The following is a 17,431-nucleotide window of genomic DNA, read 5'->3' as shown; positions in this document are numbered from 1 at the left end:
CATTTGCCTTGCTCTTCTGGAATGGCCCTCCTCCACACTTCTTCCATGAACTTCTTCAGTTCATGTTGGTCTTTGCTCTGACACCACCTCTGCAGAGGTGCCTTCCTTCACCATCCTTTTCCTCAGCTTCACTTTCTTCCTAATTCACACCATGACTGAAAGTCATAGAGTTACTGTTTGTTTGTTGGTTTGTCTCTGCCTTCCCTGGTTCTTGGAGGTCAGACTCTATGTATATAACTACGTCCTGATGCCAAGCCTGGTGCCTGTTCCACAGCGGGACCTTTGGTGTCTGTGTAACAAATACAGAGTTCGTGTTACCTACCAAAAGTCATATGTGATCTCTGGCACAGACATCTGCCTTAGATGTCTGTGGTGGCATGGGTCTTGCTACCTCACAGCTCACGGATGACCAACCAGCTCCCTTCCCCACCTTGTCAAGGATCCAGACAAGTTCCAGTTTGGACGCACCAAGATCTTCTTCCGGGCAGGCCAGGTGGCCTACTTGGAGAAGCTGCGGGCCGACAAGTTCCGGGCAGCCACCATCACGATCCAGAAGACGGTCCGGGGCTGGCTGCAGAGAGTGAAGTACCACAGGCTGAAGGGGGCTACCTTAACCCTACAGAGGTACTGCCGAGGATTCCTGGCCCGCAGGTGAGCCGAGCAGAGGTAGATCTGGGGCAGGAGGTGGGCAATGGCCTCTCCCATCCTCCATAACTAGTGTGGTTCCTGTTAGGCCTGCCTTCATCTTGACTTCCTCTCAGTGGCTGGGTGCATCTCTCTCACATCTTCACCTTAGGAAGCAAGCAGGTCTGATTCCCAGGTCTCCTCATGTCCCCATCTGTCCCCAACCCCATCCACACTAGCCTAGGACAAGTTGATGTGGGCACAAATGAATCATTTCCTCTCTGCCTAAACTCCAAAGTGAAAAAATAATGACTTATTTTAGGAAGTGGTAATTCGCATCTTTTTTGTCATAGTGAAGTTATACATAGTCTCATTGGAGGTCAGTTATTGGTCTGGAAAGGTCTAGAAATATCTTTATGGAGTTCTACCTGAGCCAGCAGAGAGGGTCTGACTTTGTCCCGCTACAATGTCTATCTTGCAGTGAATCTAGGACGCCCGTTGGCTTCCTTCCCCCCCCACTCCATGCAGAGGAAGCTGCCCTCACCATTCCCTTGCAAGGGGGTGTCCCTGGGCTGATGCAATGTAAGAGCTCAGGCTCCATCTCCACTGAGGCGGGTGTGGGAGCCACGGCCTCTGATGAGACGCCCTTCAGCTCTCTACATGGCTCATCAGGTGGGGGCCCAGCCCTCAGTCACAGCCAGAACCCTCTCCAGATGGGGCTTTCCTTGGAGAAGTGACAATAATGACAATAATTGCCATCAGGTCTTGTGTTTTGGAACCAAAGTTTCACAGATGGCCACTGAGCCATTTCTCCTAGGGTTAGAAGGAGCAAATGAACACCCCTGAGTTCCAAGCTCAGAGCAGACCTCCTCCGTAAGGTAAAAGTAGGGGCTGGCACTTCCTTGCATGTGTGCCTGAGCCCTCAAGTGCCTGCCATGAGCCTTTTACCCGCATGTGAGCGGAGATGATGAGTGTCATTAGTTACCTCCGAACTGTGGGAAGCAGCCCAGGAGCAGAGAAGACAGGACTGGCCACTGAGTGATTCTCCATAGTCCTTGCTAAGTTAGTCACACCATCGGCAAATGGGACTTGAGAGGACTCAAGTTGAGGGTGCAGCAGAGCTAGGCGTAGTTCTTCCTGAAGGGAGGGGGTGTGAAACCCAGCAGGTAGGCAGGATCCAGGTGTGAGGAAGGCATCTCAGCCAGTAATGGAAGGTGGCCTCAGCAGGTCACCTCCTCAGGGCTGCGTTAAATGACTTCCAAGGGCTATATGCCCCGGAAGCCATGAGGCCCTTAAGAGGAGAACGACTTTTCCATCTGTTGTGCCTCACTGGGGAGAGGTGAAGTAGGGAATGCAGAAATTAAAGGAAAGAGATGCTCTCCTTCAGGCAGAAAGGTCTTAGGAAGTGAGAAAACTGAGGGATCCATGGGGTTCTTGAGCCAGCATGTTTCAGTCATTGAGCAAACTTTACCTGCTTTGTGCTGCTGAGCCCTGAACTACACAGCCCCGGCATCTGCACCTGATCAGTCACATAGAGTCAGCTGGCACTGCTGTCAGGTGAAGGGTAGAAAGAGTTCAGGAGCCATAGAAGAGGTGCCCCGGCACAGGAAACAGGAAGAGGTCATGGAGGATCAGCCCTAGGTTGGCACCAGTAGAAAAACTGCCGGGTCCACATTGAGACAGCTGACTCTGCTGCTCTGAGCCCACACTTCAGGTACCTGAGACGCTGCTACAGGGCAGAAAGGGCGGCCACTGGTGTCCAGATGGGGCCATAGAGGGAGGAACTTGGACCTTGGACAACTCAGGGTCTTCTACCAACTGGCCTGTGCTTTCTTTTTACTGCCACCCATGACTTCCTGTCCCCAGGCTGGCTGAACACCTGCGGAGGACCCGGGCTGCCGTGGTGTTCCAGAAACAGTACCGCATGCAGAGGGCCCGCCAGGCCTACCAGAGGGTCCGCAGGGCTGTTGTTGTCATCCAGGCCTTTGCTCGGGCCATGTTCGTGCGCAGAACCTACCACCAGGTGAGTAGGTGCCATGAGGACCTCACAGCTGCAGACTCCCAGTCCCTTGAGGAAAGGAGGATGTATATTATTGTACACCTTTTGAAACTTGAGCTGTCCTGAGAAGCGGAATCACATGCCTGAAGGTACATGTCGGACAGCAGCAGGGCCTGGTGACCCAGCCTGGTTCAGACTTAAGAGCAGGGGCAGTACCAGGCTTCTGCATGTCCACGCTTTCCTTAAGGAGATGAAGGATGTGAGATCCTGTGAAATGAGGTCAGGAGAAGGACCCTAATTGCTCTCTGCCGTTTCCTTTTGCATCGTTCCACGGAAGCTGAAACCCTTGCCCAGTCAGCCGCCCTACATCAGGACGTGTTCAAGTAGCCCTGTGGGACTGAAGCTCAATGCCAACTTGAAAGTTGAGTTGGGAGGACATGTGTCCGATACTTGTTCTCTTACAGCAAACATCCACCGCTTTTATGATCACAGAAGATGTGACTTTTCTAAATAATAGAAGTTTAAAGCCCCACCTTGATGATGAAAAAAACGAATGTAGTCAGGCATCAGGGTGGGACATATATTGATAAACTATGGACTACCCCGGCTCAGAAAATGGAGGTTCTGTGAATTTCTTGATAGGTTAGCGATGACTTGTGTGATACCCCTATGAAATGAGCAGGTGACATTTTTGAGGCAACCAGCAGGGGGCAGCATGGGCAAGGAACCAACTCTAGGTGTGCTAGTCTGCTCTTACTCTCCTAACAGTGACACTGCTAACCTCATGGCCTGTTTATGGGTCCACTGCACAGCATTGATTGTTCAGGGCATTAAGGCAAGGACACAAATGATGTTTTTTTATTTCTGAAGTGGTTTTTAACTTGATAGCAAAATCCTGCAGCTCCCCAACACCAGGACAGGAACCTTATTTGTCAAACAGGGGAGATAAATAGGATAATCACTAGGTCCCCATACCTCTGAGGTTTTGAGATTCTAGTTTCCCCTAGTCATTGCAACAAGAAGAAAACACAAATTTAACAGGTGCTTTCCTAAAAGGGAAGAACCTGGCTAAAATCTGTTCGTAAACACCCACTGACGCCTCAAATATTGAGAGAATACACATTTTCTGTCTCCGAAAACCAAGGCCAACCTGGGCTGTCATCACCGACTGGTTATGTGCACTTCACTGCAAATCCACACTGTCTCTCCTGCCAGGTTCTCATACAGCACAGGGCCACCATCATCCAGAAATACATCCGGGGCTGGATGGCGCGTAGGCGTTTCCAGCAGCAGCGGGATGCAGCCGTCATCATCCAGTGCGCCTTCCGCAGGCTCAAAGCCAAGCAGGAGCTAAAGGCCCTCAAGATTGAGGCCCGCTCTGCAGAGCACCTGAAACGCCTCAACGTGGGCATGGAGAACAAGGTGGTCCAGCTGCAGCGGAAGATCGATGACCAGGTCAGTGCCAGGAGCTCCCTAACCAGGTACTGGGGTGTCCGGGATACCAAGAGAATGCTTGAGAGAGACCACAACTTCCTCAGGGAACTGCAGGTACTAGAGACCCAAGGGAACATAGCAGGCCCTGGAGTGTTGCTCCACTCAGCAAGCATAGGAACAGTGTCTCCTCCCCAAAAGCACCCATGACCTGTACTTGCGGGTGTGTGAATGTGTTACCTCATGTGCTGAAAGGGGCTTGGCAAATGGGAGTTAGGATTTGGAGATGGGAAGATGATCCTGGACTATCCAGGCAGGTCTTATGGAATCATGGGTCTTCATGAGGGGAAAGCTGGACATCGAGATTCCGGGGAGGAGATCTGAAGACAGAATCCCAGTTGGGAGGGTTGTGGGCTCATGAGCCACGGCAGTTAGGCAGCCCGAGGAAGCTGGGAAAGGCAAGAGAATGGATTCGCCCCTCGAGGGTCCAGAAGGATGGAAGCCTTGTTGACCACTTTTAGACTTCTGCCCTCCAGAACTGTACGTTTGTGTTGTTTTGGCCCACTAACCTGGTGGTGATTCGTTACAGAGCAATAGAGAACGGTTAGAGTGCCAGGGCCTGTCTGCCTGGCCCTGCAGAGGCAGGGTGGTGTAGCTGGTGCTTATTGACTGTCCTATTGTGCCCACGCTGTGATGACCCTTCCTCTGAGTGTGTGCAATGGCCCATGAGTAAACCTTACACATGAGAAACTGAGACTTGGTACACAACTCAGGGAATACTAACCACAGGATGCTTAAGCTTTTCCCCCCATTTGCCTGGCTGCCTTTCCGTATCAGCCTCTCAAACAATCAACAAGTCAGTGACTAAGCCCCTGGATGGGGTGGGGGGGTGGAATGTGCTGTGCAAGGTACTACAGGGGTTCAAGGCAAGCATAGGACCTAGCTCCTTCTGGGCGATCAGACAGATCTGGCCTGGAGTCCATGTTGAAAGACAAGTCTCGGGCTGGGAAGGTGGCTCAGTGGTAGACTGTTTGCCTTGCATGCATGAGGCCCTGGGTTCAATTCCTCAACACCACATACGCAGAAAAAGCCAGAAGTGGCGCTATGGCTCAAGTGGTAGAGCGCTAGCCTTGAGCTGAAGAGCTGAAGGAGAGTGCCCAGGCCCAGAGTTCAGGCCCCACAACCAACCAACAACAACAGAAAAAACAAGTCTTACCCACCCAAATACCCACTCACAAGCGGCCCCAGTGGCCAGTCCTCCCTCCCCTCAGAAGACTGTTGTTTGGTGCCTGGTGGTTTTAGGTATTATGAGGCTCCTGGCAGAACATAATTGGCATTAGATGCATTAGATGCTGTATTAAGGAGAGGGTATGCCAGTCCCAGGGCTTGAACTCAGAGCCTAGGTGTTGTCCTTGAGCTTACTTGCTCAAGTCTAGCATTCTACCACTTGAGCCACACCTCCACTTCTGACTTTGGGGTAGTTAACTGGAGATAAGAGTCTCATGGATCTTAATACAGTGAAGCCAACAACCTGAATTCTCATTGTGATTTCTGAGTGACCACCTTATACCAAGCCCCGTGACTTCCCGAGGTCATCTTAGGGGAGAGGAAATTGTGGATCAAGGACATCAAGTATCTTGGCCAATGCCACAGAATTCAAAAATGCTAGAACTTGGGTCCCACAGGAATGAGGATAATGCTGGACTTCCGATCCCAAACATGTCTAACATGTGAATTGTCACTGCTGAGTGGAAAAGAGGCTCACTGCGGCCTGCCTGACTCAGGCAGGGTGCCCAGATGACTCCTACAGTGCTCCTAGGGGCTTTAGGGGCCTCCTGAGCCAAGAGGGGAGATTGGAAACACAGAGGCCATTCTGGGGTGCAAATGAAGAAAGAAACTCGGAGGTAGGGCTGCCATGCAGGGCCTTGGAAGCCATGTGGTTTTGTTGTACAAGTTTTTGCTGGATGTTTGTAAAGCTTCTCATGACCCCAACAAGACAGGAAAATAAATGAGCCATGTTATACCTAAATCAACTACTCTGAACAAGAGCCCCAGGGTAGGGTATGGATGACGGTGGAATGTCCCTCCTCTCTGTTCTTGGGAGAGACCAGGCGTTCTGAGAGGAGCTGCTACCTTGGATGTATTCTCTGTGTGAATTCTCCAGGGTGAAAGTCCTGCTGCGGAGAGATGCTCAGCCCTTGCTAGACCCTGGCCGCTGGTCAGCTCTAGTGAGATGTTACATCAGAAAGGAAGGGAGAGAGAAAGAAGTCTGTTCTTAGGCACTGGGCCTTTGAAACACACAAAGACCGACTCCCAAGGTCTTTATTGCTACTATAGGACTGTTGATGGCTGTCCAAGAAAGACATCATGTAGTCACAGCCAGCTAACCTCCCAGGACTAAGGAAGCTTTGGTCATAGCTCTGCCCCAGCCCTGGGTTTTGTGCAGGGTTCTGCATTGGCCTTGATGATGTCAGAAGTGATTTCCAAAGGATAAAAATAAACTAGTGCTTCACAATCCATATGCTGGAACATAAAAAGGAGCCGATTTGAAAGGCCTATTTTTAACCATAGCTTTTTGCCTTAAGCTTCCTGCTTGGCGAACATCTGGGCTCATCAGCAGGTGTTACCACCCTGGGCAAGGTGCCCAGCACATAGTGGATGATCACAGGGCCCATGAGATCTTGCTCTCTACCACCCTTCCCCATGCGGCCTGACTGTGTGCTAGATTATTCTCATATGTGAACTCTTTGCATCCTTACCACCACCCTAGGAGATGAATATTAATATTTTAGCCATTTTGAAGATGAGGACACTGAGAAAGAGGATAAGTAGCCTGTCCAAGGGCACACTGCTAGTCCAGCTGAGACTGACACTTGTCAGGTTGCTTTCAGGTTGATGTGCTATCATGCCTGACCAGATTGTTAGATCTCTGCCCATTGGGAGACTCTTGGGACAGGTGGGTCACATTTCTCAAAGAAGGCTCTAACCTTGGTTTGAGTTTGGGCTTATGCAAGGAGCATGTCTTTGGGCCCGCAGGCGTTTACAGTAACAGTGGGACCCACTGTCTAGGACATGTGTGACTCTCTGTTGGGGGAGGAGTGCAAGATCCTTCCCCACTCCACTGCAGAGCTGCGGGTCTTCCTGTTGTCTCCTGGCAGATGGGGCCTACCTGTGACACAGACACGAGTGGATTTCTTTCTTCCTTGTCATTCCTGGTGATAATCCAGCTGTTCTCTTGACATACAAGATTCTTAAGCCAAACGCAAAACACATTATGAGCCAACCATGCCAGAGGCAAAAGTTGTCCCAAAATACTTGTCAGAGTAGCATAGGGCAGTGGGCTGGGTTGCAGCTCAGTGACCGGAAGTAGGGAATCCTGTAAAAGCACCCTGGCTACCATGAGGTCAGCAAGGGAGGAAATGGAAGAGTAGAGTCAAATCAAGCTGTACACCCCAAATTTATATCTGGCTACCCACAACCAGAGGAAAAGCTGCTTGACACCAGGTTGCCAAGCAAACAACAGAGAGGAAGACAAGGTCACTTGAAGGTTATGGTTTAGGAGGAACAAAGCTGTCCCTGGTGCTGTGACACTGCCACGTCCTGCCCAGCACCATCTTCAGTACCCTCCCCTGGGAAATGCAGGGACAGGGCCGGGGGCCATTCCCTTCAGTATCCCTGGTGTTGCTCTGTTGGGGTTGACATTATTCAGCCAAAATAATGGAGCCCATGAGCCCTTTGCCAGTCTAGCTTTATGCAGACACATGTGGAGAGTGACTTGGCCCATTGTTAGAATTTTTTTTTTAATAATGGGAATCTGCTTCTTAGGCTTTTGTAAATATAAAATTGCATTTTATCTGACAAACATAATCCAAATCAACAGATTTGAGTCACTGCCCTTTAAATCAATTTGTTCACAATATATGTAAGAGACACGCACTTAACTTAGTCAATATTTTATGACTAAGAACACCCATACAAGATGGGCATTGTACCATACACCTGTAGTGTAGTACTTGGGAGGCTGAGGCAGGATGATTAAAAGTTCAAGGCCAATCTGAGCTTTATAGTGATGACTTACTTGGGAGGGAAAACAACAACAAATATCCTTCTCCCCCACATTTGGAAGGTAGCATGTTACAACTTACAGCGTTCTAGACTCTTCAGGCCTCTACTTCCTCAGCGGTGAAATAGGGGAGCTATCAGTCATTCTTACCGAACAGAATCTCTGTGAGGCAAGACCGAGGTGATGCACATAAGCACACACTACAGTGCAGCGTGTGCAAGACGTGCTCCTTCCCCCCATGTAGCCTGGCCCCACCAGCCCCACCAGCCCCAGGGCCTCTGCAGCACTGCCTGGACGCCTCTCTGTCCCGTTCTGTTGGCTGAACACGGAGCAAGAGAGTGTGGCTGCAGAGGAGAGTGCAGCTGAAATCCAGCCACTGCTCTGACCAAGAAGAAGGGGTGTCTTTTGTTCTCTGCTGGGCACCCTAGAGTGTCTCCACTTATAGGGAAAACAGGTTTATCCCTGTCCACCCTGGCACTTTTTCTGGTTTTACAAAGGTGCTACACAGGCCCACGGATGCTTGTAATCAGTGCATGGAGGAAGGGGTAGCTGGCTTGCTTTGCATGTTGAGGATAGATGAGATCGGGCCTTTGGTGAGCTTATAGCAAAGCGCAGAGTCCCACATTCCCAGGCAGGCTCCTTATTGCCCATGGAGGGCAGTCTGTGCTCCTCAGTGATAGAGGCAGGGCAAGCATGTTCAAGATGTGGGAAGAGTCTGGACACAAGCCTGTCTTGAATTCTCTAGGCCCTTGCCCAGGTTGTACCAACGCCCTATGTCAGGAAAAGGCCTTCACTTGCTACAGGACAGGCCTGGCTGGGTCTGCATGTGACCTTGTCCAGGCCAGCATGACATGTTTATCCTGAACCCAAGGAGGGTTTCCAATGCCCAGAGCCATCCCCTGCAACAGGTTCACCTGCACAACCATGGCACCTAGAGAGATAAGGACGAGCCTACTGGGACTTCCTTTCTAAAGTCACACGTCCTGACCACAAAGAACGGTTTGGATGGCAATGGTGATGGGTCAGGAGTGTCTCAGGCTCTGCTGTGATGATTGCAGCAAGCAGAGGCTCTGAGCAGCTCTCCAAGGAACTCCCTCAAAGGCTCTGGCCAGTGAGAAACACTGGTTATTGAGCACTTACCTGGTGACAGGAACCAAACTAAGTAGACTGACTATATAACCACATCGTGATGCCAGCACTCAGCGTGGGAGTGGACAGGACAGAGCTGGGGCACAGAGGCTGGTGCCTTGATCAGGTGTGCACACAGGGATCAAGGACAGAGCTGCGCTCAAGCACAGGGCCAACTTCAACCACTCTCACCTCCCCTCTTCCTTGTACCTGCTCTCCAGCAGTGTCAGGATCAGGAACACAGGGCCTCCCAGGAGCATCAGACGTTGTTATCAACACCCCGAGTCTTGTCTTTATCCATGGTAGGATTGGACACACTTGAGCCCCCTGTCTCCCTATGGCACAACCATGCATGTGTCTCCACCAACTCTGCCTAGGGTCTCCAGCCCACTCCTCCTCTCCACGCCTGGTGATCTGATCCAGGTTATGGCAGCTAAGCAGACATAAAGTTAGAAGCATAAAGCTAGCCCCGCACACCTCACCCCTGTGCAGAAAACTTCAGCCTCTGGAGGAGACCCAGACCCAGGTGGGCAGTTCAGAAAGATACTGGTCTTCAATAGATTATTCTTGTGTAGGTTTTACCTGGGAAGCTCTGCAGTGTGGGGGATCTCGTCGGGCCGAATCCCCACAGGAAACGCACTGTGTGCACACTTCCTGAGGCACCAGCGTGAGGGCCTGTGGACTGCACGGTAGTGTATGGTCCACTAGCTTTTCCCTGATCGCTCCTTGGGACTTTCTGTGGAGCTGAATTTCTGATTGAATTAATCATTGATTCCAAGTGTCCTCGCATATTGGCATTTCAGCCGCTAGCTCTGCTCTCCTTGGAGCAGAGCACAGTGATGGCGAGCAATCGATCATTATTTAACGCAGGCTGACTTACCTGGAGAGCTTCCTCTTCTCCACTTCTCCCAACTTTTGCCTGGCACTTCTTCCACTCTGGTATTCGTTGGGCTGCAGCCGGCCCTGGCACTAGATTCTCAGAGCCCAAGGCACACAGAGGAATCCATTGGGGGCCCTGGTGGCCGGGTACCCAGTTGTAGGGACACAGTGGGGTGGACTCTGCTATATGTCATTCTCTCAAGTCAGAGTCACACAGAGTAAACACACTGACCGGTGGCTAGAGAGCTCCAGGCTCTGTGGAAGGTACCCTCGGGTGAGAGGAGACTGAAGGGGTCTGTTGTCTCTGAGCCAGGAAGTAGGTTGCAACAACTTGTGCCAGCAAGTTCAAGGGTGGGAGCACTCGGTGTGAAAGGGCAGAGAACCCTAAAAACACAGATCAGTAAGCCGGATGGCAAGGCAGCATCAGCATCACGTCATTTTCTGTGTTTCTACCCAACTCAGAAAGGAAGCTGCTGCCAGCCAGTGCCAGTTCTAGGAGTGCTCATAAACAACTTGGTCTATGGAATTGCTGTTTCTCTCCTTCCTTTGCTTCTAGGTTCATGATAGAGGTTAGTTTTGGAGATGGCAGGAGAGCCCTTGGGCCTATAATGATTGGTGAGGTTTCATTCTACTTTGGAAATTCTTTCTGGGTGGCCTTCATGCTTTTTTCCTGGCCTAGTCACCTCCGTATCTCACCTTTTTCTTACCTCTCCCTTATTGCTGTTGTTCTCTGCAGAACAAGGAGTTTAAGACCCTGTCGGAGCAGCTGTCTGCAGTCACTTCCATACACACCATGGAGGTAGAGAGGCTGAAGAGAGAGCTGGCCCATTACCAGCAGAGCCAGGAGGCCGACACCAGCCTGCAGCTTCAGGAGGAAGTACAGAGCCTGCGCACTGAGCTGCAGAGGGCCCACTCGGAGCGCAGGGTCCTGGAGGACACCCACAGCAGGGAGAAGGACGAGCTGAGGAAGGTATGCAGGACCCGGAGGGGCGCAGCTGGCCATGGGCTGCTGATGGAGCATCACCCGGGGACTTCTTCTTCTTCAAGCTGGAAGAATGCCCTGGACCTTTTATTGTGGAGTGGGGGTGGGGGTGTTTCATACCCATAAACCAACTCTCCTTCTGTACTTAGAGAATGGTTATGCCACACAGCAGGTGTCCACTTAATTGAAGTGTCTGTCATTGGCTAGATACCATGACTTGCCTTGGGAGAACACTCAAAGACCCCTTGGCACATCTCTCTTAGTCTGGAGTGAGTCCCCACTCAGCTTGCAGCCCTAGTCCTTGTTGATATGGAAATAGTGTGTGTGTGTGATATGGAAATAGTGACTGTTTTGGGGCACCGGCCAGCTTCTAGATGTTGCTACCCATCCATAAATCACCCTGTGATTTTGCCAAGTGTATGTTTCTGGTTCCAGCCTGATTCACCCACTCTGGTCCATAGGCCTACTACCACCCCATGAAACAAGATTTCCTACCCTTCTTAACTAGCCATTCCAACCAGGCAAGTCTTCCTGGAGAGCCTCCATGGACTCAGGATACTGCTGCCCTCGTGAGCCACAGGCCATGGGGAAAGTAACACATCACCCGTGTGCTGAGTCTCCATCCCTCACTAGGGAGTCAGAATGTGTAAAGTACGTAAGAAGGTGAGATTGAGTGGTTGTGCTATTGGAAAAACAGCTCTGAATTTGAGGCAGACTGAAAGCTGGCACAAAATAAAGAGCCCTAGGGACAGACATTGGAATAGCACCCCTCCTCACTGCTGCGTGCGTGCATGCGTGCGTGCGTGCGTGTGTGCGTGCGTGCGTGTGTGTGTGTGTGTGTGTTCCCAACCATCTCTGCCACAGTTGGCATCACAGAGTTTACACTGGCTTCTAGAAGGAATCAAGGACCTCAGCCCTGTTTTGTAATCCTTTGCTATTCTGCTGCCCTGCTTTCTTCTGGCCTCAGCCCTTGCAACTGGGAACCAGGTAGACCCCCTACGCCTCCCTCTATGCCATTTGAGATGAAAGCCTGCTGAGTCAGCTAGGGCTGAGCTTTTATACATAATGTTCCCATTCCAGCACCATCCCAGGGATGGTTAGATGTGGGACTTCCCAGTATAGGCAGCCTGGCATAGAAAAGGCCACCTTCCTGACAGTTCGCTTTGAGAAACATGAGATGCCCTGCCTGGGTAAACCACCCACCAGGAGCTCTGACCCCATGAAGCCTGAAATGGACTTCATTCTTCAGGTGAAGCATGCGGTATGAGGAAACTCCTGTCAAAATACAGCTACAAACTCAGAACCTACAATCAGCGGGATGGGGGAGGCTCTGCCTGTGTTCAGTTGATCCCCAGAGCAGATAGATAGATGGTGATCTTTCCATGTGATTATAAAAACAAGAAAGTAGCTGAGTGCTGGTAGCTCATGCTTGCAATCATAGCTACTCAGGAAGCTGAGTTCTGAGGATCGCAGTTCAAAGCTAGCCTTGACAGAAAATTCTGTAAGACTTTTTATCTCTAATTAGCCACAAAAAAACTGGAAGTAGAAGTGGATCCTCAAGCAAAAAAAAAAGCTCACAGACAGTGTCCAGGACCCTGAGTTCAAGAACCAGGAATGGCACCAAAAAAGAGGTCTAGATAAGAATTGGGACCTGGATTTGTATGTAACTCAATAGTAGACCACAGGCCCTGAGTTCAATCCCTAGCACTGTCAACAAAAATCTGCAACAGGAAATTTGAGGTTGGTGACCCGGTTGGGGGGGGGGACATCTCCTTGCATCTGGGAAGTCCACAAAACCAGGGGACTTCTACACTCTGCCCCCGAGATAGCACATGCCTCACCCCCCAACCCCAGCCTCTATTCTCTGTCTCCTATGGAGCATTGTATTTGGGGACTCCAAGGATTTTTTTAGAAATACTCCAGTCTCTGGCCAAAGAAGATTTTTATCATATGGAAATCTTCCTTGGAAGACCAAATAGAGAAGGGGGCTCTCTTCTCATTTAGTGTATAGATAGATAGATAGATTTAAATATATATGTATAAATTTATATACATATATGTATACATTCATGTATATGTGTGTATATATAAATATATATGCATATATGTATATATACATATGTATAACATATACATATAGGTATATATATTTTATATTTTTTATAGATAGATACTATTTCCTAGGAGTGTGTTGGCCTAGCTAGGTCTTAAGTAAAACTAGAACTCAGAACTGGCAAGGGAAAGTTAAGGACACTGCGAAGAAGGGGACCAGTGGGAGCAGAAGCAAAGCAGAGACCCCAGATCAGAAGCAAATATAACTTAGTAACACTCAGAAGATACTGGCACAAGTTGTTCCATTCGTCCACTCTTTCCAGGAAAAAAAAAACTAAAGGAAAAAGTAGAAATAAACATTCTTCCTTCTCTGGGTTTATAGAGAGCTTTTTGTTCTGGTAATTAAAAGAAAGTGGAGAGACTGGCTGGTTCTCCCTGTTTGAGTCTCTGTGCCTAGCCAAGGGTTAATGTTTAGCAAAGGCACCCTGTCCCCTCTTAACAAATGCTGAATAATCAGACAGTTGGTTTCTTGCTGGATGTGTCCAGGGGCCTGCTCTGCACTGAGCGAGATTGATGAGCCCAGCAAAGCACAGAGAGGAAGCCAACTGCTGCTAGGTGTTTAATTAATGAGTTTGATGTTTCTGTCGACAGAAGCGGCGAATGTTGTATTGGAACTGACATCCTGGAACCCTCTGGGCTGCCACTCGTGATGACTAACTGGCAGGCCACATGGCTGTTCTGTCCTGCCCCGTGGGGACCAAGAATTCTTTGAGTTACCAGAGCTCAGGGTAGCCCCATTACACCCTCGCCACAGCCTTTTCTATGAAAGGGGAACAGAACCTTGGTGTCTTACTTCATCCTTCCCTGGGCCTTTACCTTCTTCCTTTCGTTCCTTCTTCAAGCCACAGCAGCCCCTTTGCTGGGTGCTGTTGTGCAGCTGAGCTCTTCTGTAGGCTGTGCTGTCCGGTGTTCCTGGTGGAAACGAGGTATCTTCCAGGGGCTCCCTTAGCATGGAGGAAATAGCTCTCTATCCACAACTGTCCTCAAAGTTGGTGGGTGGCTAAAGCAGGTCCCCAGTCTCGTGAGACTTGTTAGGCCCTGGGCTATGAGCACTCAGGCTGGTGGAGTTGAGCCATTATTTTGTCACGACTCACACAGCTATTACCACTGATTGGTTCCCTTGAGTAGTTCAGTGTGAAGGTCTGAGGGTTTTCCAAATAGAAGCAGAGGGATGTGGCTGTGTGTGGAGCCATCGCAAGGTGCAGGACAGGGATTCTTTTGCCAGATAAGATTCAAAGTTGTGCCTCTCTCAGCTCAGGATAGTGGTTATTGGAAGGGGCCCCTACCTCATCTCTGTGGAAGATTGTCTCACTGCAGGATATACCATCTTTCATAGAGAAACTGTTTATTGAGCATCTCTACATTTGCCAGGTACTGTTGATACACTGGAATCAAATTAAACCATCAAAGAGTCCTTTTTGTATTTAGGGAACAAAAGGTAGAGCTAGAACTCAAACTCAAATTTTCCATCATGTGCTATAAAGGAAAAGCACCTTAAAGATGGTAGAGAATGTCCTATGATGGGTGTGTGTGTGTGTGTGTGTGTGTGTGTGTGTGTGTGTGTGTGTGTGTGTGTGTGTGTGTGTGTGTGTGTCATTTGTGATGGCCAGAGGTATGTGTGTGTGTGTGTGTGTCATTTGTGATGGCCAGAGGTGTTCTCTCTGAGAACATCCTGGAAGAGATGGGAGGTTGGATTATGAGGAGTTCTGGGTGCAGAGGTGGAAGAAGGGTATAAGGAAGGCAGAGGGGATGAGGGCAGGTGTGAGAGGCAGTGGGGCAGATCAGGAAGTACCTCCTGACCTCAAGGGCAGCATTACCCTTGAGATTTCCAGAGCTGAACAAGTATGTCTTCAGTATGGATGGCTCTGTGAGCTTGGGGGGAGGGGGAGGGCAAAGATGTATTGAAACACATTTCCTGGAACATTTTGGAGCTAGGAGTTCTATTCATTGTTTTACAGTTGCCTCAAAAGTCAAAAGATGTTGACTTCTAACTTTTATCGTTTTATGTCTTAGTTTCATAAAAGAAAGCTGAGCTCACTTGAAAGGCAGACTTTCTCTTAGTGTATGGCGAATAGCCCTTTAAGATTCTGCAGACTAGAGTTGTCCAAGCTAAAGGTCAGGCTTGTAAATGTCTGCAGGCGGCAGGTGGGGACAGATAGGAAGTGGACTATCATGTCCAGCTCAGAGTACAGTGGTTGCATGCCTCTGCGAAGAAGACCTTCTGGGCGCAAGAATAGGGGGGCTTTTTCCAAGGAAAAGATATAGGACTTCGCTGACACCAGTCCTCTGTCTTTTTCTGTTCCTCCTCCATACTAGCCAAGCATCTTCCTGAGATGCTGTTGTTCTGCCTTTGCTTAATACTCATTCTTCACAAAGCCTTGGCTCCCCAGTGATTCTTGCTCTGCTGTCTCTTTTTTGTGTGCTTTTCCTTCTGTAGGCTTCATTGCACTGTACCTCCAAGCTTGGAACTTACTCCCAATGTCCTCTGAATCACAAGTTTTACTCAGCTCAGACACCCGCTCCTTCCCGGAACCTCTCGGGTTCCCTCCTTCCTACAGCCCTGGCTTTGGACAGCAATCACTCATATAAAGCCCATTCTAGATCTTTCATTGCTGCTTTTCCTGTGTCTGTCATTAGAACTGTCAGGAACTTGTTGGCATCAAAGTTCAGAAGGTGGGCTGCACAAAGACTGCTCAGGGCAAAGCCCAGATATATCCCTGCCAGACAGTGTGGCCTTCGGCAAGTTGTCTAACTTAGCTGTACCTTCGTTTTCATAAAAGCAAATGATGACTGTACCTACCCTTAAAATTGTTGTAATGTCTGGGATAGGTATATAGTAAGAGCTCAATAAAGATTAGCTTACAATGTCCTCAACTGGACTGTAATCTCTCTGTGGCCCTGAGCGCTACCTTATACTACCATGAGTCCATCCTAGTTCCCATGCTGCTGCCTGCCTGTCCTTCCTGGTGCTTCTGATGGGCCAGATGCTTCCCTTCCCTAGAGCAGGTAGAGAGTGGTTACTAACTTATGTAGGTGACTAACAGAGCCACGCATTCCAGGTCAGCTCACATTTTAATTCTGCACCATTCTTGATACTTTGTGTCTGCTCTTGTTTTTCTGCTTCTCTCTGCCCTCTGCTTAGTGCCATTTCCCAATGATGAAATAACTGAGCATCCCATTACTATAGAGCATCTGTGCTTGTTTGCCTGTTCTCAGAGAATGGGCACACAATCTTTCACAAGACTTTGCCCACCTGGACATGTCTTTACCAAGCACTATGCTTCTAAAGTCCTATTACCTGGGTGTGGGCACAGTTACGATGACAGGTGAACCTTTCTAATAGGCCCCGTCCAACCAGTTTACCATTGGTTTTCTACTAGAAACCTCACAGCTGGCTCTTTTTGTAATACCAATAGCCAATTTGAAAGAACAAAGATGAAAAGCCCATAGCTACATTTGTACCCCTAAAGCAGCATTAGCAAAGGAAGCTCTTCAGATGCCAGGATATCTGTTCGTTAATTTACTGACTAGTTCCAGAATTCCTGCCCCTCCAAGTGTTGGTTCTGATGATCTGTCCCAAATAACCTTTAAAAGAAAGAAACATTCCAAATAATAGTGACACAAGAGTTCAGAGACTCGTCCTCCAGGCAGGCTGCCTCTGCATGGTGCTTAATGAGTCCTGAAGCCTGTGCAGGTAGTTCTTGTCACGTTCTGGAGGTTGTACTTGCCAGTTCTGTGTTGCTAAAGCGTCTCTCACTGTGCTGTGCATCCCTTGTGAGGGATAAAAGGGAGCCATTTGTCTGCAGAAGTTTGTCCCCACCATGCCTTCCAACAAACTGCATGTGCTAGGCAGTTGGGAGGACTGGGGATGGCCAGCCCCTAGGGAAATAGAACTCCCGGAGCTTTTCGGCCCTCATGGGGCATGGAGCTGAGTGTGGAACTCTCCCTCCCTGGGACTCACTAGGGATCCACAGCCCTGGCCGCAGGCTTCACTGACTTTTTTTTCAGGCAGCAAGAAAAACAGATCTCCTGCCTGCTGCTTTGATGTATGGCTTAGAATAACAAAGCCACATTCACAGGAGGCCTACAGTCATCATCAAAGCCCCGGAGAGGGAGCTCCCCCAGAAGGGAACAAAAGGGGTTCAGAAGTGTTAACTGGCCCGGATTTGAGATGGAGTGTTGTTATAGTGAAGTTACCTGATCTGAGGCTGCA

At 49.5% G+C, this 17,431-nt stretch overlaps 1 protein-coding gene across 1 annotated transcript in view; it reads left to right on the top strand.

The window, feature by feature from the left end:
• Nucleotides 1-17,431, top strand: part of Myo5b (myosin VB) — a 179,537-nt gene that overhangs the window by 119,267 nt on the left and 42,839 nt on the right. Inside the window, exons 20-23 of the mRNA XM_013018885.1 lie at nt 440-651; nt 2,491-2,647; nt 3,839-4,078; nt 10,861-11,094. Coding sequence (XP_012874339.1) covers nt 440-651; nt 2,491-2,647; nt 3,839-4,078; nt 10,861-11,094 — 843 coding nt within the window. The remainder of the gene's footprint in view (nt 1-439; nt 652-2,490; nt 2,648-3,838; nt 4,079-10,860; nt 11,095-17,431) is intronic.

Source organism: Dipodomys ordii, unplaced genomic scaffold (genome assembly GCF_000151885.1).
Source record: "Dipodomys ordii isolate 6190 unplaced genomic scaffold, Dord_2.0 Scaffold43, whole genome shotgun sequence".
In the NCBI taxonomy this organism is placed as follows: Eukaryota; Metazoa; Chordata; class Mammalia; order Rodentia; family Heteromyidae; genus Dipodomys; species Dipodomys ordii.
Note: the sequence above shows the minus strand (reverse complement) of the source record. Positions and strands in the feature narration are given on the sequence as shown.